Source organism: Synchiropus splendidus, chromosome 13 (genome assembly GCF_027744825.2).
Source record: "Synchiropus splendidus isolate RoL2022-P1 chromosome 13, RoL_Sspl_1.0, whole genome shotgun sequence".
Taxonomy (NCBI): Eukaryota; Metazoa; Chordata; class Actinopteri; order Syngnathiformes; family Callionymidae; genus Synchiropus; species Synchiropus splendidus.
Genome location: NC_071346.1, coordinates 9,679,582 through 9,705,731, shown reverse-complemented (window position 1 = coordinate 9,705,731; position 26,150 = coordinate 9,679,582). Strand labels below are relative to the sequence as shown.

The following is a 26,150-nucleotide window of genomic DNA, read 5'->3' as shown; positions in this document are numbered from 1 at the left end:
TTATGTAAAGGAAGTGGCAGCGGCGCGGACCAATCAGAGCGCGGGGCATTCCGACTAGTTAGCGCTCATTGGATCTTCAGAGCGATGATGTAATAATTGACAGTTAATTGTCCAATGGGCTTTAAGTAGGGCGGGACGACCGGCTGTTGTGCTGAATAAGGTCAGTGCCTCCGTCACAGATTCAGGGCAGAGTGAGTGTAGTTTGCCGGTGGATGGACCACCGAGCGAGACCCACATCTACGAAGACGCTTTCATTTTAACCTGCGTTGAAGACAAAAAGGTCAGTGGCTTTGAAGCATGCGTTTTTAGGAAGCGAGCTACGACCTCGATATGAATGAATGTTGGCTAGAAGTTGCATAACTGTGTCAGTGCGAGGGTCAACGACGGTCACCAGGCTACGGAGCCTGTCCTGCCCTCGCCGGCGGTGCTTCAGAAACCGAATGACACCCGCTTACGACCTGTTGTGGACTTGACGGAACTTGCCGAAAGCTTCGGAGATGCTGTTGTATAAGTGTTGCGCTTTGCGGACTCACTCACACGAAGAGTTGTGTCTTACATAAAGTCCTGTTCAACCGCAGGCAGCGGCACATGGGAGTTTACACATGAGGCTCCAATTACAAGTTTTAACCGAAGCGTGTCATTTGGTCTCGATGAAAACATTCAGGTCTACTTCAGCTTTTGATCAGGACCAAACTGTTTGGGTTGTGGCGACGCAAGTGGCCGCCAGTCACAATCTCTCTGAAACGTTGTGACGCACTTCTCTATAATACCACCGGCTTTTTAGCGTTATTTCAATCTGAGCACATTTGTTTTCAGAGTTCACACTACAGTATATAATCATATATTTAAATTTGACAATTAACGAATTGTCATTTATCACTCAAACCTATTTGTTGCCCATAAATATTATCATATACCTTCAAAGAAAACTATAGAAGGCGAATCAGCAGCAATGCAAAATTCAATATTGAGAAGGTTTAAGCTGTAGTTATTGAGTTCAACTATTGTTGACAAGTGTCCGTTTTAGTTTCATCCTCACTCCCCAAACCTCTGAAGTCTCTTTGAGAGACAACTTGACCGGGTTTTTTTTGTATTGTATTCAGTGTTTAGCAAAGTTTGCAATTACAAGTGAGTGTGTGGTATGTAATCACATGCAATTAAATTATTAGTCAAATGTCATCCATGAGGTATTAATTATTAGCAATTGTTTACCTTGATCATTTGCTGACTATGCTGTATCACTGCCAACTGTCATTTTCCAACACTGTGCACCACATAGTGGGCTGCATGTTGGTCAGTTCCCTTGGTCAAACATGTCCAGTCTGGTGGATTTTGAATAAAGGGTCTGATTCTTTTGGCAATACATTCACTGTCAAAGATATCATGTATTGAACAGAAACAGGACATTTCTGATGGCGTTGCTGCCATGAGAAAACATTTTTTTGTTTGTTTTTTTAAAAGGAAACGCAAGATCTCCTCACTCTTTGTGTTCTCTTGTATAAGCCGTCCAAGTAAATATTCTGACCTCGCCTGAATAGCGCTGTGTTCTCATCAAATGTACAACAATTGTACAGCAATTAAGTTGTTTCACCGCCGTACTGGGAATGAGTCTGTCTGACCCAATTCTTCTTTGATAAATAACCAGGTTGGGTGCGTTTAGACTGATCAAATTCCTACCCAGGTGTCTCCTGTCATTCCATGTCTCTCGCCGTCTGACTTCTTTTTCAAATAACAAACCCTTGAAATAGAAGTTTGTGCCGAGCTATTATTGCGTGAAGAAAATTGGCGGAGATGTAGTGTTTTCCAGACTTGCTGAAGTAAACAAAACTTTGTGTGATTATAGGGCGGACAAGGACCACACACATCCAAGGTGCACTGTCTCCCATCACTCTTTTTTCTTTACTGCTGTAATTTGTCTGTCAATTTTCCCATGAACCAGTGAAGGACTCTCTGTTGTTTTCATCATCTGCTTTTAAAAGAAATGTAGTTTCACACCGGGATCCGAATTTGGCCTTTAGGATAAATGTTTTCAACCGTTTCATGCTCATGAAGTCAAAAGATCATTGGGAAGGGTTGCGGGCTCTGATGACAGGTGTCTTCTGTACTCAAAGGGCATTCTCTGATCACTGCAGCTCCAGCAGGGCGAAGTCTGTGAGTGTCAGTAGTTTAAATGCTGGTCTTTATTTTGATAGTGCATGGGGGGGGTGCAAAAACAATCCAAGCCACCTGAATATTTTTAAAAATAAATTTCCAATGAGAAAGTAATTTGCACTTTTTTGTTCAATTTATTTTTTAATATTGAAGACGTTTGAGTTACTGAACTGCAAATCTAGTTGAACACACTCTGACGTGCATTTTTGTTTTCCCACAACAGAACGGTCCACTTCCACTCCCATTCCATCTGACAGCACACAATGGGGTGATTGAGTTCCTTGCATTTTTACCTAATCAACCTGGTCAAGTCTGCGAGTCACACCTCTCCTCATGTCAGAAGATTCGGACTCCAAGCCCTATTCATACTTGGTCATGGAGGGCCAGGACGGAGTTGCAGGCTGCAGGGCGTCCAACTCTTGCAGCTCTCTGCTCCGAGGGGCCTCGTCATGCCCTAGCATTGGTCAGCTTCACCGCATGAGTGGCTACAGCCAAGGTGGACCCGACCTGGGCCTGCCCTCCGAGGGCAGCGACAGCAGCAGTCAGGGCCAACCCACTTCGCCGCAAAGCCACCGCAAGAACAACCGTACCCGCCTGCTGCCGGAGGAGGATATGGAGATGAAGAGCAGCGGATCCAGTGGCAGCGGAACTGAATCGCACAGCAACGAGAGCCATGGCAATGAGAGTCACGGCAATGAGAGCAATGGCTTAGAGTCAGTCGGAAGCTCCAATGGGAACAGTAAAGACTCAGCCTTGCTGGAATCTTCAGGGAGCAATAAGAGGTCAGTTGTGGTGGTGGGCTGAACTTCTTTTTATTTTTGTGAACGTTCAGAAGACACCTAGTGGTTAAGAGTATGTACTGTCATTCATTCCTGATGTTTCTTTTTGTTCTTTTGGAAGTGGAAAATCGAAACTAAATGTAATGCAATGAGCTAGACCAGGCTGACTGAATGTTATAGTGCATTGTAAACTGAAGACCGTGTTGAACTCACTCTTCTTTATGGCGCCCATTAAACGGCATTTGGGTTCATTACTCACACTTATCAAGCTCACTGCTCTTGCGAACTCTTCTGCTCCCGTCCTGAGTTTTTTTCTCTTGGAAGCAAAAGCAATTTTCTTTTCACGATAAGGTTCAGCCATCCTGAAATCAAGCTGTGTGGCTCCTTTCTTTGCAAGAAAATGTTTAAATTGCAGCTCCCAGCAGGCGCGCCGGATTGAAGTCGCTGCGTGTCATGCTGGCTAAGACCTCGCTGCCATAGCAACCCACTGTTGATCTTTATTTATGCTGGGCAGTGACCTCACAGTCGTGGATCTTGCTATTGCGTCACTCCACCCGGGGAAGGGTGTCACACCTCTCCCGCTATTCCACCCAGTGTGTGCGCGTGTCACGTCTATATTCTCCCACACTGATTCAGTCATCAGTTAGACACGTGGTCGAGGCGGACTGGGAACGGCCCTCAGGAGCAGTTGTGTTGTAACAAAAGCGAACTTAAACAACGCAAGGTCACCAACTGTCTGTGACCGCCTGCCGAGACACATGTTGCCGTGACCAAGCCATCGCTCTCACCGCAACCTCAGTGTCAACACCCTGCTGATCTATTTCCAGGTGTATCACGCTCCAACTTTAACTTGAAGAGGCTATTTGTGTCGGTGCTGTCTATTTATAGATAAGAGGGTTATTGATAGTTGCTGAAATGTAGATCAGGTAAGTCCCACTCAGACAGTAGCTAATAGCCTTTAGCTAATCTTGCAGTGCTCTGCTGGACTACAAAGTATGCAGAATGTGGGAGAATATTTGACTTGTATTTCTATTTTGTCATGATGGCATGGCAGTTTCAAGCAGAAATCCGAGCATTTATTTGTATTTCTTCGTTACCATGACGACTTCCTCCTCAAAGCTCATCTTCAGTATCAAATCGATGGTGGTTGAGTGAGGCAGAATGAGGTTGCCAGGTACCTGACAACAGCGCTCATGACCCTAACAGGGTTATAATGGCGTCATTACATTTTAACTTAAAATACTGTTGGGTGGCAACCGCCTGAGCTGTGACTCAGTTAACGGTCCCAGACCTTTCGATTCTATGTAAGCTTGAAATTGAAACCATCAGCGTTATCAAAAGAAGAGGCAATTTTGTGTTATTAAATTCAGAAGTGAGTCAGTGTAACGTCACCTATGAAAGGAGGCTTTTAGGGTGTTTGATTTTGGTGCATCAAGTTTGACCTTCAAGTCTTATGTGATTTAATTATTATAATAATATGTATTATGAAATGCTCAGTATTTGAACGTATCAATATTTTCTTACTCCCTTTACCGGTCAGTACTGTACTTACCTGTCACTTATCTTCCTGTCTTTCCATCATGGTTAATGTGGCAGTTCCTTCTGTGGGGAGTTTAGCCTGTCTAGCCTCCTCTTCTGTCACCAGAGAATTTCCCCTGTGGCAACAGACTGTGATGCTGTTTGGATGTCAGGTGCCTTGTGGCCGGTTCATGTCTGTGATTGCCTGAGCTGCTGTGCTGAAGGCTCAGTGCTCCACCGGCAGGATGTGGTGGACATTATGGTGCATCTTGAACGTTTCCCCCTCTAAATAAACAGTGATAATGGATGAGAAATAATACATACAATATTCATTTTAAGAAGTAAATAAAAGAGCTTTATGGCTTTGTTCCCTGGGGTCCAGGTTTGTGGCTTGTCTGACTCATGCGTTGTAGTCGTCAGGTCCTATATTTGTAGCAGGGTGATAAAGACTGATATTTTCATCGCCGGTCCTGGCTCTCCCGCTGTGGGCGATCACCTGCTGGGCAGCCTTTGAGCTCTGAGGACGTCGCTGTCCTCGAGGAAGAGCAGCTGAACTTTTTAGATGTGAAAAGAGGCTTTTAAGTGGTCTCTTTTTAAAACGAGACGTGACGCTCGCAGGCACTCGGCCTCTTCGTCCCTGCTGCTAAAATCGACTTTTCAGGATTTCCTGTGTGCTGCGAGTGTCGTGACGGTGTGATTCGTGGCTGGAATATGACTGAAATTCCAAGCACTAGGAGGAGTATGTTTTAAAGTTTCTCTTTCTCCTCTGACAGCTCAAACTCCCACAGTCCTTCTCCGCCCAGCAGTTCCAATGCCTTTAGTCTGCTGAGCTCGGAACAGGACAATCCTTCAACCAGCGGATGCAGGTGAGAAAAGTCCCACGACTCAGTCGAGTCGTATTTGTTGCTCAGATTTAACTTCAAAATTACCAAATTGTTCATAGATATTTGTGATTTCTCCTACGTCTCTGTGATTTTCTTCTGGTCCTGACTAGTCAATGCATTGTGTCAACACTTCATGACTAAATAAGCTGCTATCCACTCTATTTGTGCTGCTGTTGCTGCTGTTGTTGTTGTTGTATCTCCACCGTCGGACTGACTTGCTGTCTTGTTCCTTCATGACTGTGCGACCTGCAGCAGTCAAGAGTCTGCCAAAGCAAAGACCCAGAAGGAACTGATAAAAACTTTGAAAGACCTGAAGCTTCATCTCCCTGCTGAGAAGCGCCTCAACAACAAGTCGACCACGCTGAGCACCCTTAAATATGCCCTGCGCTGTGTCAAGCAGGTGGAAGGTAAAGAGCTCTCTCTCTCTCTTCTTAATGGTCTCACCTCTTTCTCACACTCTGAGATAGGAAGAGATAGTCTTTTTTTAACTGGCACTAGTGAAAAACAGCTTAATGACTGACATTTTTGTTGTTATTTTTCTGCATTTATTCAATCTTTTCTGCAGCCAATGAAGAGTACTACCAGCTGCTGATGATCAATGACAGCCAGCCTTCAGGACTGGATGTCTCCTCTTACACCATAGAAGAGATCGACACCATCACTTCTGAATATACCCTGAAAAACACTGTAAGTCTGTGATTGAGTTCGAGAAAGTGAACACATGAATTTAGGCATCTTCTTTTTTTTTTCTTTGACAGGACATTTTCGCCGTCGCAGTGTCTCTAATCACAGGAAGAATCGTGTACATATCAGACCAGGCCGCCTCCATCCTCAACTGTGAGAGGGAGGTGTTCAAAAACGCCAAGTTTGTGGAGTTTTTGATTCCACAGGATGTTAGCGTATTCTACAGCTTCACAACTCCATATCGACTGCCCTCGTGGAGCATGTGCACTGGTGCAGGTGAGTATTGGGAGCTCAGATACGCTCAGTTAACTCACACTTGTACTTCTATAGCTGTGATTCTACCATGGAAGTCGTCTTGCTTTCTGAAGTTGGTCAACTTTCTGAAGGCACCTTTGATTTCCAAGCTGCTAAAATATCCACAGTTAAATGTCTGAACTCGGTCACCGAGAAACGCACATGTGATCCCATGCTACGTCTTTTTCAGCCTCCTTTGTTAATGGAAAGCTGAACGAGTGCCTGTGGGAAAACCGCTCAGCAAGATCAAGTTGCTTTTGAATTGAAACATTTCTTGTTTCCCCCGTTCAGAGTCATCGCCACCTGACTGCATGCAGGAGAAGTCCTTCTTCTGTCGAATCAGGTGGGTGGGTGTTGGTTCTGGCCATCTGCTGCTCCGACTGGAGACTTTATATTTATTCATCTTTTTTTGGTAAACTGCAAGCTTTCATTAGCTCTCTGACATCACATGCGTGAAAGCTGTAATGAGATGCTTTTTCCGAGCTGCGCACATTATTGGGTCGACATTTAGGAAGAGAGAGAGATGAGGGTGTTTGTTTTGGGGTTTTGAGGAAAGGATTGTTGTCTTTCCCAAACAGTGGACAAAGATTCTTTTTCTATCATGCAGCCACTTACGTCTTGAAGCTTCTCCAAATGCTACGGTGATTTGATATTTAACTGTTTTTCAGAGAGGTGGTCTTGTTTATGAAGTGTAACTTGATGACTACAGACATTGAACATGTTTGTGGACCAAGTTGGAACATCTGAATGGTTCTTCAATTCTTGTTTCTTTACTACGCTGCACTTCCCTTTAGGATTTAATTCAAACTGATACAGTGATGAAATACAGCCAGAGATTGAACAGACTACACTGATAACTGTCTCAAAGAGATCATGTGGATTATTAACCAGCCTTCCGGGAATCACCCCAATGACTAAGTAGTAGCATGGTAGTAATTTACTCAAGTCCAGGTACTAGGTTGAGGTTCAGAGTGGCACGTCTCACCTTGTGTTGACACCATCTTTCTTACTTCTTCAGTGGCGGGAAGGAGCGGGAAGGAGACCTGCAGTACTATCCTTTCAGAATGACGCCTTATTTGATGAAGGTCCAGGTCACTGTTCATGCCGAGGACCAGTTCTGCTGCCTGCTGCTGGCTGAGAGAGTCCACTCCGGTTATGATGGTGAGATTTAAAATTCCGTCTTTGTTTGTTAGATCAGTGTTTCAATAGGAAGATGAGTGACATGTTTTGGTACTGGCACAAGCTCCAAGGATTCCGACAGACAAGCGAGTCTTCACCACTACACACACTCCGAGCTGTGTGTTCCAGGATGTGGATGAACGGTAACTTTGCTAACTCCTACTTTGCTAGTCTTATTTGGTGGCTGTGAAGTAAGATTATTCTTGTCTCTGTATCAGGGCGGTTCCTCTGCTTGGTTACCTCCCACAGGATCTAATCGGCACCCCGGTCCTTCTCCACTTGCATCCCAATGACCGGCCGATCATGCTGGCCATTCACAGGAAGAGTGCGTTTCAACCGTCTGACCAACAATACAACGCATGAGGGAAAGAAAATCTGACGTTTTTCTTTCCACTCAGTCCTTCAGTGTGCAGGCCAGCCATTCGATCACTCCTCCATCCGATTCTGTGCTCGAAACGGTGAATACATCATCCTTGATACCAGCTGGTCCAGTTTTGTCAACCCTTGGAGCCGTAAAGTTTCTTTCGTCATCGGCAGACACAAAGTGCGGATGTGAGTGTGTTTGTAAGATGAAAGGTCGAACAATGAAAAGAAATGACCAGTCATTTATCTGGATCTCTTTGCCACTTCAGGGGCCCTGTGAACGAGGATGTTTTCGTGCCACGGGCGTCCACTGTGGCAGATACGAAGACGGCAGACTCCGACATCCAGGAGATCACGGAGCAGATCCACAGGATGCTGCTTCAGGTGAGGAACATTGCTTCAATGTGTCAGACTCTTTCTGAAACCAAAATGGATTTCTACTCTTGTTCACAAAGATCTAAGAGTCGTATTTAAGACTACAATGAGCTGAAAATTAGTCCTGCTGTTGTTCCTCCTCAGCCGGTGCACAGCGGCAACTCCAGTGGTTATGGGAGCTTCAGCAGCAACGACCACCTGCTTGGTATGACCTCCTCCAGTGACAGCCTCAATGCAGACGGTAGAAGCACAGCCTTGGGACAAAAGGAGGATGAGAGCAGTAAAGCCAGGCCAGTGAGTCCACCTGGATATTATGAAAATCTTTCAGCATTGCAGTACAGAATGCAGACTTTCTAAAGGACCTAAGGGAGTTTAAATGTCTTAACTTGTGTATTTCTGACTCCTTCAGCGAACCTTCCAGGAAATCTGTAAGGGGATCCAAATCCAGAAGAGCCAAGAGCAGCAGAACATCAAAGCCGACAGCAAGAAACTTAATGGCAGTGAGTCAAATACTTTTTTTTTTTTTTTAATCTGAAAATCTGTGTGACGTCTTTATACTTTGGAATGCCCGTCTTGCAATCCTTCAAATGTTTGTTTCTTTTCCAGTAGAGTCCGGACAGAAGAGTCCACCGGTGGTGCGACCCAAACAGTCATCCGCTCACCTGAACTGGAAGGACGCTGAAGCCACGGCAGATTACAGCAGGTCGTCCTTCCAGGAGGAGCTGGCAGTCAATGATCAGGCTGTGTACTCGTACCAGCAGATCAGCTGCCTGGACAGCGTCATCAGGTAACGCTTCCGTGGAGAGCGAATACTCCTGATGTGCAGTTCAGAATTTAATCTCTTTTTTCCTGATCAATCTTTGAAACCAATTATCACATTTGTGTTTGATGGAGGGTTGGAATGTAATTTGTTTCGCTTCATTAACACGTTATGACAATTAACAAAACACACTTCTTGCTATAATAATTACCGAGATAAACAGGGTGACAGAACTGTCATACCTTGTGTAATTAAAATGTAATTGCTGTATTTATGGAGCATGGACTCATCGGTCTCGACCGCTGCAGGTACCTGGAGAACTGCAACGTTCCCATCGGCTTAAAGAGGAAGTGCCAGTCGTCATGTCACACAGCCTCCTCCAACTCGGATGAGGACAAGCAGCGAGACTCCAACAGCATGCAGGTGTCTGAAGGTAGGAACTACTGCACCCCCCTCCCTCCCTCGCCATCCTGCAGAGTTAAGCTCTCTTTTTGTTCAAGAAACATTTCTGTTTTGTTCTCTCTTTTCTGCGGCAGAACCGGCGTTGTTGAAGGATCAGACTTGTCTGTCCACACTAGATGATCCGGATAAAAAGGCCAGTGATGCAGCCACAGCAGTGGTGGGCACGTCCTTGCCCTTACCGCTTCCAAACAAGCCTGAAAGTGTAGTGTCTATAACCAGCCAGTGCAGCTACAGCAGCACCATAGTGCATGTTGGTGACAAGAAGCCTCAGCCCGAGTCAGGTGCAGTAGTGGATCTGTATATTTCAGTCCATGTGCTGCAGCAATGGGACTAAATCGCAACTTGATCTGCCGTGTTCTCTGCAGAGATCGTGGAAGATGTCTCTGGTGCTGGAGAGACTGTTGAATCCAGCCAGAACACCAGCGTTCCACCTTGTGCTTTGACACCTCCCAGTCAGGAGAGGGAGTCATACAAGAAGCTGGGACTGACCAAGCAGATCCTGGCAGCCCACACGCAAAAGGAGGAGCAGGCCTTTCTCTTTCGTTTCAGAGAGCTCCGAGGCCTCTCTGCACTTAAAGCAAACTGTTCCCAGTACCTCGACCGCCGCAGGGAGAAGATCGTCTCCGATGGTAAAGCCTCCGCACCGCAACACTTTATTGCTAGTTTTATCCCTCAGTACCACCAAAAATCCATTTTCCTGATCATGAATATCACCCTAAAGAGCGTTTCCTGTTTTTATTACACAGCTGCTCCTGCTGCCCGACCCTCGAGGCAAAGTGGTCCGGCTCCAGAATCCACAGCTCGCCGGGGTGGTCGGAATAGGAAGACAAAGTTAAAAAGACAGAAGCAGTCGGAGTCCTCAGACAGCACCACGTCCCACCAGAGACACCAACAGACAAGACCTCCTCTCAACCACGGCCTCAACCCGACCTCGTGGTCGCCGTCTGAGGCTTCTCAGTCCGCGTTCCCCATGGCGTACCCTGCTGTGATGCCGGGGTACCCTTTGCCCGTCTACCCTGGAGCTGGCTCCTTGCCTACACATCCAGATGCTCCCCGTTTCGCCGATAACCAAGCTGCCCATGTTCCCACCTGCCTACCAGCCATCCATCCAGCCACCTATTCCGCCCCCATGGTGACCCCCCTGGTGGCTTGGGTACTGCCCAACTACATGTATCCTCCATTGGCCCCCGGACTCAATTTTGGGTTTCCAGCTCAAACCCAGTTTGCACCCACTGCCTTCCCAGGCCAGGGCGCCATCCCAGGACCTCCTATGTTGAATGTGCAGAACCAGTTTGTCCCGCAGAAACCATTTGTGCCTCCTGGAGGCGCCATGACTCCGTCAGTCCACTGCCGTCCGTCGTCGGAAACTCCGAAAGCCAACATAGAGGGCCAGTCGCGTTCTTCAACGCCTCAGTCTGGAGGACGTGCGGCTCAGGCGTCGCCTCCACTTTTCCAGTCGCGCTGCAGCTCACCTTTGAACCTGCTGGAACTGGAGCTCTCGGTGGACAGACAGGACAGCACAGCGATGCCTTCAGGAGGACAAGGGAACTCCACGGCTGAGAGGGAGAATGCAGCAAGTGTCAAAGACCGAGACATGGAACAGGTAAATCCTCAAACCAACTCATGTCTCTCACACGTTAGTCTTCCATGTGTGCAGTGGTTTGCATTTTTTCGAGGTCTTCCTGAGCTACCACGTTTAGGAAGTAGTGTGAGATTACCAAAATCAGTATTTGAAAATTATGTATGTTCAGTAAATGCCATGTTTAAAGTCATGTCGGCTCCGACATGAGGTGAATGTGGCCCAGGGTGTTAACGCATCGTGTCATCCCTTACACCCTTCAGCCGTCTCTCACTCTACCTGGTCCATCTGGACCGATGTATTTCGTGGGCATGTCCAGTGCCTGTGAGCCTTTGTCTTGGAATAACGAGTTCTCTAGGCTGAGTGCTTGCAGCACACAGGTAGGAATCCCATCAGAAAACCTCCACGCTTGCCATTCTATTCCAGTTTCTTGACTCTTAAGGCATTTGACCTTCATGGTTTTCTTCATCAGCCCTGCTGTGTTCTTGCCTGCCTTGACTATTCTCCGTTACACCATCATTTGAATCTTTTTTTTTTTTTTTTTAATATCATTGATAGCAATGAGCTCAAAAGGACAGCAGGTGGCAGCAGAACACAATTGAACACAAGCTAGAGGGTTCATGGGTCCTGATGGTGGTCCAGAGCACCACCAGAATGGAGCTATGTCCTATTGTCCACATCTACTGAGTTATTTCGCTCACTAACAGATAAGTGAATGCCCGTAAATTTGTCATCACTGTATCTGCCATTTGAGCCATACCTTTTTTTGTTAGTTTACGTAGAACTACTGGGCTGATGTGCATAACCTGCCACTGTGTGAGGACTTGGTACAAGCCGGACGCAGTAGTCCAGCACCTGTTGAAGCTCATTCCTCTTCTCTTGCAGGTGAGCTGTGGCGGTGACGCGAACAACAGTGACGCAAACTCCTTATCCAGCGATATGTTGGACATATTACTGCAAGAGGACTCGTACTCCGGGACGGGCTCGGCCACTTCAGGCTCCATGGGCTCCGGGTCCAACGGTTGTGGCACCTCAGGCAGCGGGAAGTCAAAAAGCACGACGTCAGCCAGCGGAACCTCACAAAGCGCCACGTCTGGGAGTGGATCAGGTGCGGGTTGTTTTCATGGCCAGTCATGGCGGCGCAGCAAGCTTAAACGTTCCTTTCCTTTGTAGGGAGTAACAACAGCAGTAACTATTTCGGCAGCGTGGACTCGTCACAGAACAGCCAGAAGGTCAAGGGGCACATGAGCAACAGCAGGTCCGCAGAGACGGAGCCAGGCGACAACTTCAGCAAGTATCCGCGGCAGGATCCAATGTGGCTCCTAATGGCCAACACAGATGACAAGCTCATGATGACATACCAGCTGCCCACGCGGTGAGTCGCAGGCGGCCGATTTTCCATCTTAGGAAGAGGAACCGTTCGCTCCCAACCAGCTGCATTATTTGATGCAAACGCAGTTAGAATGAACTGAAAGTCTATATTATTTATCTTCAGCCACCAGCTGTAGTCTGCCGTGGATCACAGTGTAAATGTAGTTGACCGGGTTCAGCACCGTGATTTACCATTATAGTCTGCTTCCCCCTGGTGGTGAACTGACTCAAGATTCAATCGTTCTGCCCCTTTGCTTTAAATCTACTACATTCGTTTTCAGATACGTTGTCATTCATAAATGTAATGTTTTATGTGTAAAACTAGTTTTAAAATGATCGAATATATAACTGTTGGACAAATAAACGGTGTAACGACTCCTGTTTGCCACTAGATGGCAGCCTTGCCAAATGGTGAAATTTTTCGCCGTCGTCGCTGTGTTGAACTGCGGTGCCTTTGCGTCCGCAGGGACATGCAGAAGGTTCTCAGGGAGGATCGGGAAAAGTTGCGTCTGCTGCAAAAGAACCAGCCGCGTTTCACCGAGGAGCAGAAAAATGAGGTGATCGAGGTCCACCCCTGGATCAAGAAGGGAGGTCTGCTCAAGGTGGTGGACGTGAAGGTGCACAGAAAGATGGATCCATTTAGTCGTCTGGAGAAGATGTAGCACAGGTGTAACCCAGCTGAACTGTCTGTTTCCAGATGTGCTCCTGCTGTGACAGCGCAGCCGAGGCGCCGGAGCTGATGCCAACTGGGGACCACCTGGACCTGGACATTGCTGACGCCGAAGCTGAGGAGAGCAGCTGCCAGCCGCTTCTCAGATCAGACTCCTCCAGTACAGTTATGATCTCCTGCCACGGTCCTCTTCCCTCCAGTTCCTTTCAGCAACCGACGAGACAATGACTTCTCACTCGCCAACACTCTTATTTGTGGCTTTCTCTCTTCTTATTTCATTTCTCTTAGTGCAGCTTCAATGAGAATCTAGACTAAAAGGAAAAAGTGTAGGGTGGATCCATGAAGCTATGTGAGGGCCAAGCCACCAGAGGTGACCGCACTTGTGTGCATGTCCTCGTCCCTCTGCCACTGACACCTCCTTAATGGTAGCGTATTGAAAACCTTTGCACAACGGCACTTTGTAGGCTGCACTGGAAGTATGGTACAAATGGTGACATTGCTGTTAACTGCTCTAAGAGCCTTAACTTATTCCCTTTGTTGCTCTATTGAGGAAATGAAGGCCACCTGGAAGAAGGTGCCTGGACACACAATCACTATATCACAGAAAGGAGAAGTCTCTGGCACTGTAGATTTGGGAATAGACATGAAAGGTGGGTGCAAGTCGACACAAAGATTGTGCAGCCATCATTGGAAATGCCCCACTTCTTATTACTCCATTGAAGATTTGGATACTTGAAGTAACTTCTCAGACTTTTATTTTGGGCCGAGTCATTGCAACGTGTGTCACCTGTTACGCACAAGCAGAAGGTTCTGAAGCTCCATCATTTCAATTTGTTTTTATTCCATACAAAACATTCGTTGCTTAATATTTAACTTTATTTTTAAAGGGTCCATCGGCTACCTTACGTCAAAGTTCTTATTAATTAAAACATTTGTAAGCGAGTAAGTTGTGTATTTATTGTGGGGTTTTGTGAACGCTTGTGCATTGCTTTCTAGTGAAAATACTGTGTTGCCAGGCACATTGTTGTTTTGCAACGTCGTGGTACAATTTCACACATCAGAACTGTGAATTTGTTAAATATTTATACTGCTCCAGTTATAAACTGTTGCCAACAGCCGTGTGAAGATTCATTCATTTTCCTTAAGAGACGCAAGTCGCATAATTGATGCAAAAGCTACTGTTAAACGTCACAAGACTGTTGAGTTGGTCGTACAACTTTTTATGTCAAATCTGCAAACATTATTTTACTTTTTTTTCTGTCGTAGGTCAATTTCAATTGTGTTCTAGTAGCAACGCTCATCGTCAGTCTCTTGTAAATTTGTCCTGAAGCTCGTGGGAAAGCCAAGTCGCACAATTCTTTTCCGATTCCCTCAGTTTATAATAAAAGTGATTTATCTCGCTGTTTGTACGGATGTGGAAAGTTGTGAAAAGTTCGGCTCCTTGTTTGAAGCACCAAGTGCGTCACATCACACTTGAAATTGTCCCCCAATTTTGCCTCGGCACGTCATGAGTGATCAATATGGGAAACGTCAGGAGCGGATTTTAGGGTTATTGCACCATTATAAAGCAACTGACACTAGAACCTGAAGTTTGTTCGTTTGGAACAGTGAGCGGCAACTACGCGCATCCCTTGAACGCGTCTCGTTCCTTTTTTATATATTTTTGATCTGACGCGTTTGTCCGATTTCAACTTTTTTTTTTTGGGGTTATTTTATTTTGTTGTAATAAAACAGAAAAAAAAAAACTTGACTCTTGTGTGGATGTTATTATCCCAGCGTTAACAACGTAAGTCACTAGTATCGTGACTTCTCGCGAGATTGTGTGAGAGTTGAAATTTATGTTTACAAACGTGTTTGTGGTGCTTCGTTGCTTTTAGTAGCAATCGTCTTTGTTTTCTAACATTGTTATTAAAGTATATTCAGTCTGTAGTTAAAGTAACCGAGAATTGCGAAGGTGACGTGTGTTTGAGTCCACATAAAAATAATAAACCCTTGCATCTATGTTTATTAAAATATTTCCCATTAAATAATCAAAAACAAATCATTACATTTCCTACATTAACATAAATAAATAGTTAAACAAAGGCAAGTACTGATGAGAAACCTTGACTCCGGGATGTACTCTGGGTATTTTAGTGTAAGTGAATATGTCGCACTTATGTTTATATTTAACATGGTAGCTTTAAGGGATTTTCACTGATACGTCATCTCGATCCGCGAAAGTTGAGTCAAAACGCGGCGAAATATTACACGTTATATCCGCAAATATTCCATAACTGTTGGCGTCTGGACGTTCACCTCCCCGATGCAAATGTCAGTGAGTGGCGGTGAGAGACAGACATCCTGCTGCTCTGATCAAAGAGGAGCCACCTTCCTCCTCCTCCTCCCCTGTGTTCACACCTTCAACTAATCCCAGTGTAGGTGTGAACACTTTACAAACCGCCCACCCGCAGTGCTCGTTTGCACCTTTGAGGGTTTTTTTTTTCTTTCCCTTGCAAATCCGGAGTTGACGTCACCAAACAAACCACAAGTTCAGCATGAGAAGTGAATGACATAATAGCTCTAGAAATCTGAAATATTGTTCCAAATATTTGCCTGTAATCTTGTTTGATGAACTGGTGAAGTTGCACTGGTATTAAAGTAGTTATATTTTAGTAAGTAAGTAAGTAGTTTGTATACAACACATGCTTATTTAGTATAATTTGGAATATGATCTATTATGACTATGAATCAAAAACATTGTATGCAACTCAGTATAGTTTATTCTCAACAGAAAAAACCCCAGACAATATTATATGAAAGTATCTGAAAATATAAGATGTATTCTTCCTTTTCAACCCTGGTTACTGAGGTGTCTACGAATATGTGCATCAGGACAGAAATAAATATTTATTCACTCAGATTTTAGACACTTATCAGACCAAAAATATAATGGTTTTACATTGAAACAGTTATTAATGTATATGTGTTGTAATGGCATTCAGCCAGGTGTTAGCAGAAGATGTCATCCCCCGATGTCATCTAAGTCACCTCAAAACATTGTCATGTCAAGGCAGTGGACTCCACCTGAATAAGACGCAGCATAATAGCAGTGAATGGCTCCCTTTTCTCATGTATTTGGGGTCGTCGGCTGATGGTCCAGGGGCAGGACAGTTGTCTGTGGCGCCTCATCTTACGGCATGTGGTTTTATTCGCGGAAATAATGTGCAAAAAGAACAAACAGAGAGCAAAGTATTGGGCATGACGGAGCAATTCTGGGTGGATTACTCATCTCACACCCCGGAGATGAAGTGTGCAGGACACACACTGGGACAACAAATCTTAGAGTAATAAGATTTATCATCACAAAAGTGGGTGGCGTGATGACTGGGTGTATTGTTTTTTAATGAGAGTTATTCAGCACAGCTCTTGGGAGATTTATGTTTATTTATCAAAAGAACACATTATGAGAATAACATGTATAAATAGGTGGGGGAAAAAACAGTGAAATTAAAGCTTATTTACACACATTTAGTAATGTATTGCTACAGTTTAGGCTTTTTAACAGGCAAATATATACACAGAATGACCAAAACTAGCCCTAGAACTCACAGGTTTGTTGTGTTATTATTTGGTCGATAGTTTCTACTGAAAGACAATGATTATCTCGTCTGATGGTTCTGCACAATGAAAAGCTTCTACCAGGGTCTCCACATTGACTTGTAGTAAGGGGAGGCATCATAGAGTTCGGCCTCCTCCGAGGATGAAACCTGACTTTGCTCTGAATCTGTCTCCTCCAGGTCCGAGCAGAGGTCGTCGGTGGAAGCAGTGGAGGCCCCGGGGGAGGCCAGGGCCGCGTACATGCTCTCGGACACGGGCGACTCCGCCGCGGAGTCCGGCGGCGTCGTCCGCAGCTCTCGCTGACCGTTGAGCGGCATGCTCTCCAGGAGGTGGTTCAGCAGCTCCGCGGCGACGCTCTGGTCAACCCCCGGGCAGCTGGACACGAACGTGTGCACGTCGTGCATGCACTGGATGTAGCCGGCGGCGAAGCGCTCGCACGCCTCCCGGTTCTCGGCGTCCATGTCTGCGGGTCACAACAACAGCAGTGACCGTTAACAATCCCGGAAGCGCTTGAATGTCGCTCCTCGTTTCTGATTGGCTGAGACGCGGATGCTTTGTAAGCACCTGTGACCGCAGTGTAACTTATTAATATATCAATGCGCCGGGTAATATGGTGTCAATGACGACAAATATAAATCTTTCAATGTAAAAAAAAGAAAAGAAATATACCGTTTGCCCGGCTTTGTATAATGCTCTCCACTCGTTTGACCGTCATCTCCAGAACTTCGGCGTTCTCCATCTTTGACTGTAGCTGCGGGGAGTTAAAGGTCAGCACTGTATCTCACTGTGCAAGTGAAACACTTGATGTAATAGATTTAAACCAAGGTCTTACGTCAGTGTCGGCGACCAGGGCTCTGAGCTCGTGTAAACTTTCGTTGATACGAGCTCGCCTTTTCTTCTCGATGAGCGGCTTCCTCAGCTGCAAAACCAGTGATGCTTCATAAATCATGTCCCACACAGGATAACAGCGTCAGAAAATGTGAACTTCTTCTTACCTTTCTGTCTGATTTCAGTCCGCCGCAGCCTAACTCGTTCACCGCCTTGTTCGGGGTGGGGGCCATGCTGCTGCTGGGCTCCGACTCTGGAGACGTTGGAACGGCTTGTCAGCGGGACAGATGGCTCCTGCTGCGTCCGGGGGCCAACAATGCCGCCAGAGAAGGTCGTTGGAGTGGCATCCACCAGGCATGTGCGAGGTACTTATAATGCCCCATTTACATATGAATGGCTGCAAGAGCAGGAAGAGCAAGAGGCTGCTGTTCCTGCCAACCCTGAGCATGTTCCTCTTCACCCACCCACTAACACCAGCGACACTCGAGACTTTCTGTTCTATGTATCTTATTTTTTTTAGTTTGTATGTATAGTTACTTCTATTATATTATATTATATTATATTATATTATATTATATTATATTATATTATATTATATTATATTATATTATATTATATTATATTATATTATATTATATTCCAAAGCGCATTTCTATTTGGTGGGATCCTCACTGACCTTGACCTAAGAATTTCAAGTACATTCAGAGTAGTAGAACCCCTGGCCATTGTGTGGTGAAAAACAACCCTGAACAAAAGCAAACAGATGCTTTTGTTTATTTTGTATATATATAGTGGAGCCTCCAGCCGAACAGAGCTCATGTGTAAACAAACCTAATTTAGTCATGAGAATAACTAGTGAGGATTAAACTTTGAGGGGAAATAAAGAAGAGATAAAAATAAGTGAGATACTCCTATATTGAGATTTATTTTATCTAATAAAATGTTATTGGGGCTCTTATTTGGTGGCTTTGATGTAGTATGACTGGGAAGACACGGGAGCAAGTGGTGAAAGAGGAAATCAAGGTAATTCATTTTTTAAAAATGTTGTCAGTCAATATACAGTTATGATCTAAAAGAACCATTATAGTGTAGTCACACTTGTGTTGTCTCAAATGAAGAAGTCATCTGCAGTATAAAGATGGGCATCGACTTAGGAAGCATAAGACATGGATGTGGGAGGATGGAGCTGGGGAATACTCTGGACGTGCTTGAGAAGTTTTGTCTCGAACTCTCCGCCAAAAGATCCATAGTTTGTTTAATATGTTGAGTCTAGATTGTGTGGCACGAGTTGGAAGAAATGTAAAATGATCCTACTAGATTCTCACGTCTGTGGGAGGGGGTGTGGAGGGGACTGGCGAGTGGAGGCCACAAGCCGTTTGTCAAGTACAGCAGAGATGTGAGATCAGTCCAAATAGCTGGTCGCGTCTAAAAATAAATAATGTGCAAAGAGTAGGACACGTTTCCGAAGTATTTCTGAGTCAGTACAGCAACACGGTTAATGCTGTGTTCTCATTTGCAAGTGATCTGTCACCTCACATGGATGTATGAAGGCTGCGCACGTGAAAACTTGTCAATGTCTCATCCTGTTCTGAGAACTGTCTTTCATCCAGTCGACTTTTCTGAATCTCAAAATACACTTTGGAATGGTCTTGAACTTTACTTTCCCACGGCATGTTGCTTGCATCATATGTAGTGATGATTCTTTCTTCTCTTTAGAGCCATTGTAAGTAACACTGGCCTTCTATACTCGTATGTCATTTATGATGATCGATGACTATAGATCTGTGTCACTACTATCAATGGAAGCAGCACTTCGTGACTCCTAACAGTCCTAACAGGGTGGTATTATTGGTTTGAGTTGTCATCTAAGGACAGTTCCAAGACATTGTTCATGTCAAGGAGCACATGAGCTCATTTACTACACAGTTATAAGCAGCTCCGCCTTTGCGTTTAAATAAAGGCCTTCATTATCTCATTGTCTTTTGAACTAAAATAGAAGTTTCCCACTTGAATATCAGTTGCAGCCTGTTCGAGTTTGTAACATCCCTTCAGTTCCGGCTGACAGCGTGGAGAGGAGGATTGCCAGTCCGAAATAAAACACGGAATGACCATATCTGGCAGCGACCTTCAAAGTAAAAGCGTGGCACGTTTGGATCACTCACGAATCTGCGATATTGGATAAATGTAGCATACTTTAAACATTTCTAGAAGTAATTTGAGTGTTTCCAAAAAACGAAATGTCATATTAGCGCGTGATTCATTGTGATTCTTGCACCGCAACTCTTATTTCGAAAGAGCCAGTGAGGCTTTACCTTGGTTCCCACACATTTCTTGTTCGTCAGAGAAGACGCTTCTCTGAGGTCACTGAGACCCGGGGCGAGACTCCCTTTCTGCTATATAATCTGTCCTGCCCGCCGCAGGACACCACAGAACCGAGTCTGGTACCGAAGTCGAGCAAACAAGGCACAATGGTGAAGATAACTTTCCAGCCAGTTTCGGCGCAGAAGCCGGAGAAAGCGCGGGAGGAGACGGACGAGGAGAAAGTCGCTGTTCCTCAGATTGACGTGAGTTGCAGACTTTAATATTGATATTTATTATTATTTCTTTGCAGATCTGAAGGTTTCTGATCGTCTTTACACGACCTTTTCTTTCCTTGATATCCGTCGTGACTGTTATTACGGTTATATTCAAGGGAATATACCGCATATAGATAAGCATTAAATATATATATTTGCAAAATGGAAATTTTAAATATATATACAATTCAAATGAATGCATGGTCAGGGTGTGAATTCTAGCTAAATATAAGTTAATTTTTTCTGTGGATTCCTTTGACAACTGAATCATTATTAACCGAGCTGTGATTTTAAATGCTAATACAACTACATGTATTATTCTAAACGGCATGATATGAAGAATGTGTTGTGCTAAAATATTGTTTCGTGAAACAATTCCAGAGGGTTGTTTGAGTTGCTTTGATCAGTCCCCTAAATTACATATGTTTTAGTTTTTTTTTAAAGTGAGAGGTCAGATTATTATTATTATTATTATTGTTATTATTATTATTATTACTGACAGCTGCCTCTGCATGGTGTTCAGCAATAAAAAAAATATTATGTGATAACCTGTACAAAGGAAGAATTATGAAATAGTGTTGTATAATGCTGGGTTGAAGCCTGTTGACTTGATGTGTGATGAGAAAAGGCGATTTCCTGTGAGGTGGTACTTGACGTTCTGCCCTCATGAAGCGGTGACGCACCGTCGCCGCCTCACATGAAGTTGCGATTGGCCAGGAAGACAAGTGAGGCGTCACAGCCAGTGTGTGTAGGGCTATTAATAAGCCCCGGCGTCTGCTGTGGGACTCCTCTTGTACGCAAGTCTGAGTCCCATCTCCCACTGCGAGTGTGAGGGGAGCACATTTAAATATGGAACAGGGAAGTGGGCCTCTCAGAATAGACCCAGACGGCCACGTGCCGTCGTGCTCGACGGTGGTTGTCACAAGCCCCTGTCCTTGGTCCTGCTCACCATGGCAACAGTTGTAGAGAGAAGCGGCAGATTGCTCGAGAGACTGTAGGTGGGTGTCTGGCAAGCGTTGCTCCATTTGGTTAGTAGATGTGGCCACGTCTACTCTTGACCATCCTGGCACTCGGCTTGTTATATAAGCGCCAGATAGTTTTTGTTTTCTCATCACGCTCTTCTCTTTCCTTCGCAGAGCTCCAAAGTTGCCCAGGAGAAGCCCTCAAAGCCGTTCCCCTTCCTCCTGTGCAGCCTGACCCTGGTTCCATTGCTGCTCATTTCTGGGGTTCTCCTGGCCGTGACCTGCTACAAGCTCTCCTCCAAGCCACAGGTTTGTTGTCTGAGCTTTTTTATACTCCGCTAAAGTCTCCGTCAAAGACTGGATCAAGAGCCAGGAAGCTCTCCTTTTAAGATTGCGCCTCTCTGTTTGACCCCAGCCGACCCCGGAAGACAGCATGTTCCACTGCCGCGTGATGTTTGAGGACTCTCTGTACAACCAGCTCAGAGGGCGACATGAGCTTGAGGAGAACGTCGGCATCTTCTTGGAGGACAACTATGAGCACATCAGCGTGCCCGTGCCCCGCTTTGGAGGATGTGACCCCGCAGACATCATCCACGACTTCCAGCGGGTGCGTCCAGCGACTGCACCGTAACCAGCCTGTGTGTTGACGGAGATATTCACCCGTGTGTTCCTTGTTTCTTTCAGAGACTCACAGCGTACTACGACATCTCTTTGGAAAAATGCTACATCACAGAGCTCAACACCACCTTGGTGATGCCTCCACGCAGCCTGTGGGAGCTGCTCATCAACATCCAGGTGAGGCACCAGAGACGAAGGTGCAACTGCATAAGACGCATAAGATTTTAAAGTCACACTGCATAGTTTACTGTATAAATGTTAAATATTGGTTATTTTTGCAATTTTATATATCAGCAGAACATAGATATAGTGGCTGTGTAATAACCTCACAGGCCACGTGCAGTTATGTCCGGGCCGAATGTGGCCCACGGGCCGTGAGTTTGCCACTGTTTAGTGAAATATAAGGGGCATGCTGCCGTTGCGTAACTGTTGTATTCATTACGAGACAGAACCAGCGTAACAAGTGATCTAATCTGGGTCACAAGCAAATGTTATGAGTGTTGGCCACCGACTGACTCATGGGCCTCTCTGCCACGCAGCTGGGAACGTACCTTCCGCAGACTTACATCATCCACGAGGACATGGTGGTGACGGGGAGGGTGAGGAACATCCGGGCGCTGGGCCCGTACATCCACCGGCTATGCTACGGCAAAGAGACCTATCGCCTCAAGCGCCAGCACCACCGTCGGCGTAAGTTGGAGCTGCCTTTCTTTTCGCCATGACACAGAGTTATTAGCTTTTTTTTTTTCACGCCGATGACTGTGACGTGTTGAGTGTGATGCTGCGCGCCCTAGAAGGAAAGCTTCTCACTCGTGAGTCACTAGTGTTTAGTCTGGTGTAGGTGGACTCTGCGACTCCGGGCTTCTCGAAAAAAAAAGACCAAATATGGACTTCCTTCTGATCAATTTGGTGCCGCCGTGGTGTCAAGTCTTTGATGATTGGCAGCCGTTTTTTTTCTTTTTTTTTTTTTCTTCAGCGAGCACAGGCAGGGAACCTCCTGCTACATGAGTCACTCGTAGTGGAGTGAACTTCCCCACGCTGTGGAGGAGGCAGCAGTGTGATTGGTGGAGGAGCCTGAGTTGCGATGCGTCAGAGGCCTTATATGGACGGGATTCTGCCAGGGATGACCACGCTCACCATGTCTCTTTTGTATATTCGCAGAGCGCCGGGAAGCTGAGGAGTGTCACAGCATCCGTCACTTTGAAAACACGTTTGTGATGGAGACCACCATCTGCGACCGGCTCTGAGGCCTGAGGAGGAAGACGACTGGAAATCATACCTCTTTAAAAATGCACTTTATTACTGTTAACCCAACTGTTTTGTTCGGTTTGGACTTGTATCGTTCACACTCGGAGTAGGATGTCGTCCTCCTGTTTCGTTGTGATTTTAAATGTTGTTGATTCACTTTGCACACTTGAATATTTGTTATTTCTTCTGTTAGCAAAATATACCTCATGTAGATGAAAGGAATGTAAATAGTTCTGATTGTTCAGAAGCAATATAGTTATTTATTTGATTTTATCTGACTTGTTTTGTGAACCACGTCTCCGACATCAACGGCTTTAGACTGTACTCCGTAGCTTCAGGGGAACAGCAGGAACTCTGCTCCTTGGAAGGACAGCAGAGCTCCAACGCTTTGTACATTAGATACATGACGGCTAAAGCTCACCGCCTCGCGCTCTTCCTTCCTAACAACGTATTTCTCTGTCGCTAGCTGCTCCCCACTCACATGAAACAGAGTCTGTCTTTTTTGCACATGAGATTTGTTCACAGTTCATCGAATGAGATGACATTTGTGTCTGTACAGTCGATTCTTATGATACTCTGCTGCTCTCAGAATAAACATTCAAACTTTATTTGTCTGATTTTTCTCACCGACCTGCTGCTGACTCGAGCTCAGACTTGGCTGGCAATGTGCAGCTTTGTCGGGGTGGTGGCTTTGTCAGATGCCCTCTGAGTTGGGTGAGTCATATCACGGCTGTCAGTTCGGCTGACACGTGGCTTACAGGTGCCTTCCTGTTTGGTTTGCTGGAGCTGGTTTCACACTTCTGAGGTGCTCTGCGCTGGGTGAACAGTGATCTTGTGAGGAAGGTTTTGGAGCTTCTGGCCTCGTTGGTGATGAAGTAGTAGCAGAGAGCGTCCAGGCAGCAGGTGACGTTGGACAGACAGATGGACACTTGAAGGAAAAGACTGATGCGGGTTTTTGCGGCGCAGTCGTCTATCACACCCTGGTGGACCTGACGTAAGGAGAATCATCACCAGCTTCCCAGTCAGCTCTTGCTACGGAAATGATCTCTGAAGAATAACCTCAAATATTTCTCACCAGGAACTGCAGCAAGATGCCCAGGTTGCAGGGGGTGAAGGGCCCCAGGAAGGCGCCCAGACTGCTGTAGATGAACTTCACACAGCTGCTGTGCTGGCCAGACCTCTTCAAGGTCCCGATGCTCTGAACGGAGCAGAAGACCACCACCAGACCAGGCACCAGGAACCCAAACACCAGCAGCGGGACGATCATGCCGGGGCTCCAGAACTTCTCTGAAAAGCCGTGAAAACAGCGGAAGTCGCCCTGCTCGCTTCCCCTCAAGCTTTTGGTGTTCAGAGAGATGACTGAAAACACCACGATCCAAACCACAGCACAGGTCAAAATGGCCGCTGCCGGGGAGCGCAGCTGTTTGGCTCTGAACGGGTGACAGATGCCGACCCAGCGGTCCAGAGATATGACCATGATGGTGTAGATGCTGCCGTACATGCCGACAAAGTAGAAGATTTCCAGGAGCGAGCAGAGAGGCAGGAGCTGGATGTTCCACTGGTAACTGCTGGCGTGCATCTTGAAGGGAAGCGGGAAGAGGAGCAGGAAGTCCATGAGAGCCAGGCTGGTCATGTAGATGGTGGACTCGGTCCATTTGGGCAGGACGACACAAAACACCATGAGAGCAGCGGCGTTCAGAACCAGGCCCACCAGAAAGATGGGAATGTAGATGATCAACTCCAGATGCACCATCAGGTCATCAACTGCTGCTGGTGAACAGTTGCCCGCCATCTTGGTGCGACCTAGAAACCACAGAGGAAGAAGGCAGGTGAGTTTCTGCAACCGTTCAGTGCAACATTCTGACTCTTAGAAAGTGAAACTCCCCAATAAACAATGTGTCTTTGTTACCTAAGCACGGCGGGACAGTCGTGTGAGTTCAACATCGCCTTTTACGTTTGCTTGTGGGCAGCGATGTAACGTTTATAAAAAAGATAAAAATAAACCACAATAATAAAGAAAGTCTAGTTTACCGGGATTTATATTTATTTCACTCAGAGTATTTCACTCGATCATCGTACAGGAAGCGGGTCATGCATCTGTGATTGACAGGTCTCAGTCAGACGCTGCTGCAGTTCAATGTGAAACTTCACATTAGTACAGATCGGACATTCCAGAGTAGATCCGAATTTGGTCCCAAAAATTCACGCCGCCCCAGATTCCCATGAAGAAAATAGATGCCTGGAGATTTTTACTCTCGAAAGTAAGAATAATGATACTCTACAAAGTAATAATAAAGCAGTGGGAAGTTAAGGTTTTATGCAGAATATATACTCATATTATTATTTTCTGTCACGTGAGTCTTATTTCCTCTCAAACATCAGCGCGTTTTTGCTGGTGAAATTAACTCCATGCTCAGTCTAAATGAACCGCACACTTCCACTTTTGTTGACGCCGTCGTTTGACCCAGACACTTGTGCAAAGCAGAACCAAAGACTCTTCTCTCCTCCGATCTCATCAATGCTGCTTGTTCAGCAGACAAATCCGTGATTCTAAGGGTGGACTTGATTCTATTCAGGGTGCAAGTCGGCCAACAGGTTGGGGCCGTTTTTGAGGAGCATCATGAGGCTGTGATGAATCTTATTATGAGTCATATTGCGTCTCAAACAATGATGGATGATGGTAGGATAAATGAGTGTTAGGAAACAAGTAGTGTTTCCCATCTTAAGGATCAAGAAGTGTTATGTCATAGATTATGCTAATAATAATATGCTAATAACACTTGAGGCATACAGATGCTATTATTGTTTTTACATTATATTTTAAATCACTCCTAAAAAAATAATACGACATGACATATCAACCTATTTTTCTATTTCTTCAACTTTTTCCAATCATTTTCAAGTGAGTTTCATCTCAGCCTTGTTGTTATTTGTCTGAGTTGGTTTAAAATTCTCTGCCGTTTTGTTTCAATCTCACTATTCTTATAACATTTGTCGTCCATGCTACGCATCAGTTATGTGCATCTGCTGTCTGTAGGATGGAAAAGAAGCAGCTTTGAGTCGGAACAACGAATGCATGAGCTGATCTAGTACATTTAAATCACAATTAAAAAGCGTTTCCTGCGAGTTGTCGCACTCACCTCAGAAATGCCACTCAGGGTTTCAGGAGTCAGCCTCTCGGGCTGTTTGTCTCGCTTCTGCTTTACCAGCTCGATAGTGTTCCTCGCCACTTCCTGGACCTCCTGCATC

General features: G+C 45.6%; 4 protein-coding genes across 7 annotated transcripts; 2 read left to right on the top strand and 2 right to left on the bottom strand.

Moving 5' to 3' along the window:
- The first annotated feature begins 160 nt into the window (after positions 1 to 160).
- per2 (period circadian clock 2) lies at positions 161 to 14,804 on the top strand. Of its 3 annotated transcripts, none has more exons than XM_053882556.1 (24): positions 161 to 280; positions 2,375 to 2,933; positions 5,222 to 5,314; positions 5,585 to 5,739; positions 5,898 to 6,019; positions 6,091 to 6,292; positions 6,602 to 6,653; positions 7,329 to 7,471; positions 7,554 to 7,632; positions 7,708 to 7,814; positions 7,888 to 8,041; positions 8,122 to 8,236; positions 8,372 to 8,521; positions 8,637 to 8,727; positions 8,837 to 9,014; positions 9,296 to 9,420; positions 9,524 to 9,730; positions 9,815 to 10,078; positions 10,196 to 11,052; positions 11,292 to 11,408; positions 11,914 to 12,136; positions 12,202 to 12,403; positions 12,866 to 13,016; positions 13,097 to 14,804. In XM_053882556.1, the coding sequence occupies exons 2-24, from the start codon at positions 2,485 to 2,487 to the stop codon at positions 13,295 to 13,297; spliced, it is 4,437 nt and encodes a 1,478-aa protein (XP_053738531.1). In that variant the 5' UTR covers positions 161 to 280; positions 2,375 to 2,484; the 3' UTR covers positions 13,298 to 14,804. The 3 variants fall into 3 exon arrangements, with proteins under 3 accessions (XP_053738531.1, XP_053738530.1, XP_053738532.1); XM_053882555.1 differs by having other exon boundaries at positions 8,834 to 9,014; XM_053882557.1 differs by lacking the exon at positions 11,292 to 11,408.
- A 1,717-nt stretch (positions 14,805 to 16,521) lies between these two features.
- On the bottom strand, positions 16,522 to 17,865 carry hes6 (hes family bHLH transcription factor 6). The gene is made up of 4 exons (XM_053882560.1): positions 17,665 to 17,865; positions 17,502 to 17,588; positions 17,339 to 17,420; positions 16,522 to 17,132 (listed from the first exon to the last, which is right to left on the bottom strand). The coding sequence occupies exons 1-4, from the start codon at positions 17,728 to 17,730 to the stop codon at positions 16,747 to 16,749; spliced, it is 621 nt and encodes a 206-aa protein (XP_053738535.1). The 5' UTR covers positions 17,731 to 17,865; the 3' UTR covers positions 16,522 to 16,746.
- itm2cb (integral membrane protein 2Cb) lies at positions 17,557 to 23,499 on the top strand. Of its 2 annotated transcripts, none has more exons than XM_053882558.1 (7): positions 17,557 to 17,862; positions 19,918 to 20,061; positions 21,210 to 21,344; positions 21,451 to 21,642; positions 21,720 to 21,830; positions 22,193 to 22,343; positions 22,815 to 23,499. In XM_053882558.1, exons 1-7 carry the CDS (start codon positions 17,785 to 17,787, stop codon positions 22,898 to 22,900), a joined length of 897 nt encoding a protein of 298 aa, XP_053738533.1. In that variant the 5' UTR covers positions 17,557 to 17,784; the 3' UTR covers positions 22,901 to 23,499. The 2 variants fall into 2 exon arrangements, with proteins under 2 accessions (XP_053738533.1, XP_053738534.1); XM_053882559.1 differs by lacking the exon at positions 17,557 to 17,862 and adding an exon at positions 19,542 to 19,629.
- Positions 22,938 to 24,693, bottom strand: LOC128769763 (G-protein coupled receptor 55). The gene is made up of 2 exons (XM_053883737.1): positions 23,977 to 24,693; positions 22,938 to 23,890 (listed from the first exon to the last, which is right to left on the bottom strand). The coding sequence occupies exons 1-2, from the start codon at positions 24,691 to 24,693 to the stop codon at positions 23,621 to 23,623; spliced, it is 987 nt and encodes a 328-aa protein (XP_053739712.1). The 3' UTR covers positions 22,938 to 23,620.
- Between the last annotated feature and the right edge of the window lie 1,457 nt (positions 24,694 to 26,150).

Bases quoted from the DNA above. Each gene is read 5' to 3' on its own strand.
- hes6 (XM_053882560.1), bottom strand. From the start codon at position 17,730: ATGGCCCCCACCCCGAACAAGGCGGTGAACGAGTTAGGCTGCGGCGGA. The intron at 17,421-17,501 runs GTAAGACCTTGG...AACTCCCCGCAG, and splicing joins CCCTGGTCGCCGACACTGAC to CTACAGTCAAAGATGGAGAA. The intron at 17,133-17,338 runs GTATATTTCTTT...TGTGACCCGCAG, and splicing joins TATACAAAGCCGGGCAAACG to ACATGGACGCCGAGAACCGG.
- LOC128769763 (XM_053883737.1), bottom strand. From the start codon at position 24,693: ATGGCGGGCAACTGTTCACCAGCAGCAGTTGATGACCTGATGGTGCAT. The intron at 23,891-23,976 runs GTGAGAAATATT...TCCTTACGTCAG, and splicing joins GCATCTTGCTGCAGTTCCTG to GTCCACCAGGGTGTGATAGA.
- per2 (XM_053882555.1), top strand. From the start codon at position 2,485: ATGTCAGAAGATTCGGACTCCAAGCCCTATTCATACTTGGTCATGGAG. The intron at 7,815-7,887 runs GTGCGTTTCAAC...CTTTCCACTCAG, and splicing joins GCTGGCCATTCACAGGAAGA to TCCTTCAGTGTGCAGGCCAG. The intron at 11,409-11,913 runs GTAGGAATCCCA...CTTCTCTTGCAG, and splicing joins TGAGTGCTTGCAGCACACAG to GTGAGCTGTGGCGGTGACGC.
- itm2cb (XM_053882558.1), top strand. From the start codon at position 17,785: ATGGCTCCTGCTGCGTCCGGGGGCCAACAATGCCGCCAGAGAAGGTCG. The intron at 17,863-19,917 runs GTACTTATAATG...TGCCCGCCGCAG, and splicing joins ATCCACCAGGCATGTGCGAG to GACACCACAGAACCGAGTCT. The intron at 20,062-21,209 runs GTGAGTTGCAGA...TTTCCTTCGCAG, and splicing joins TCGCTGTTCCTCAGATTGAC to AGCTCCAAAGTTGCCCAGGA.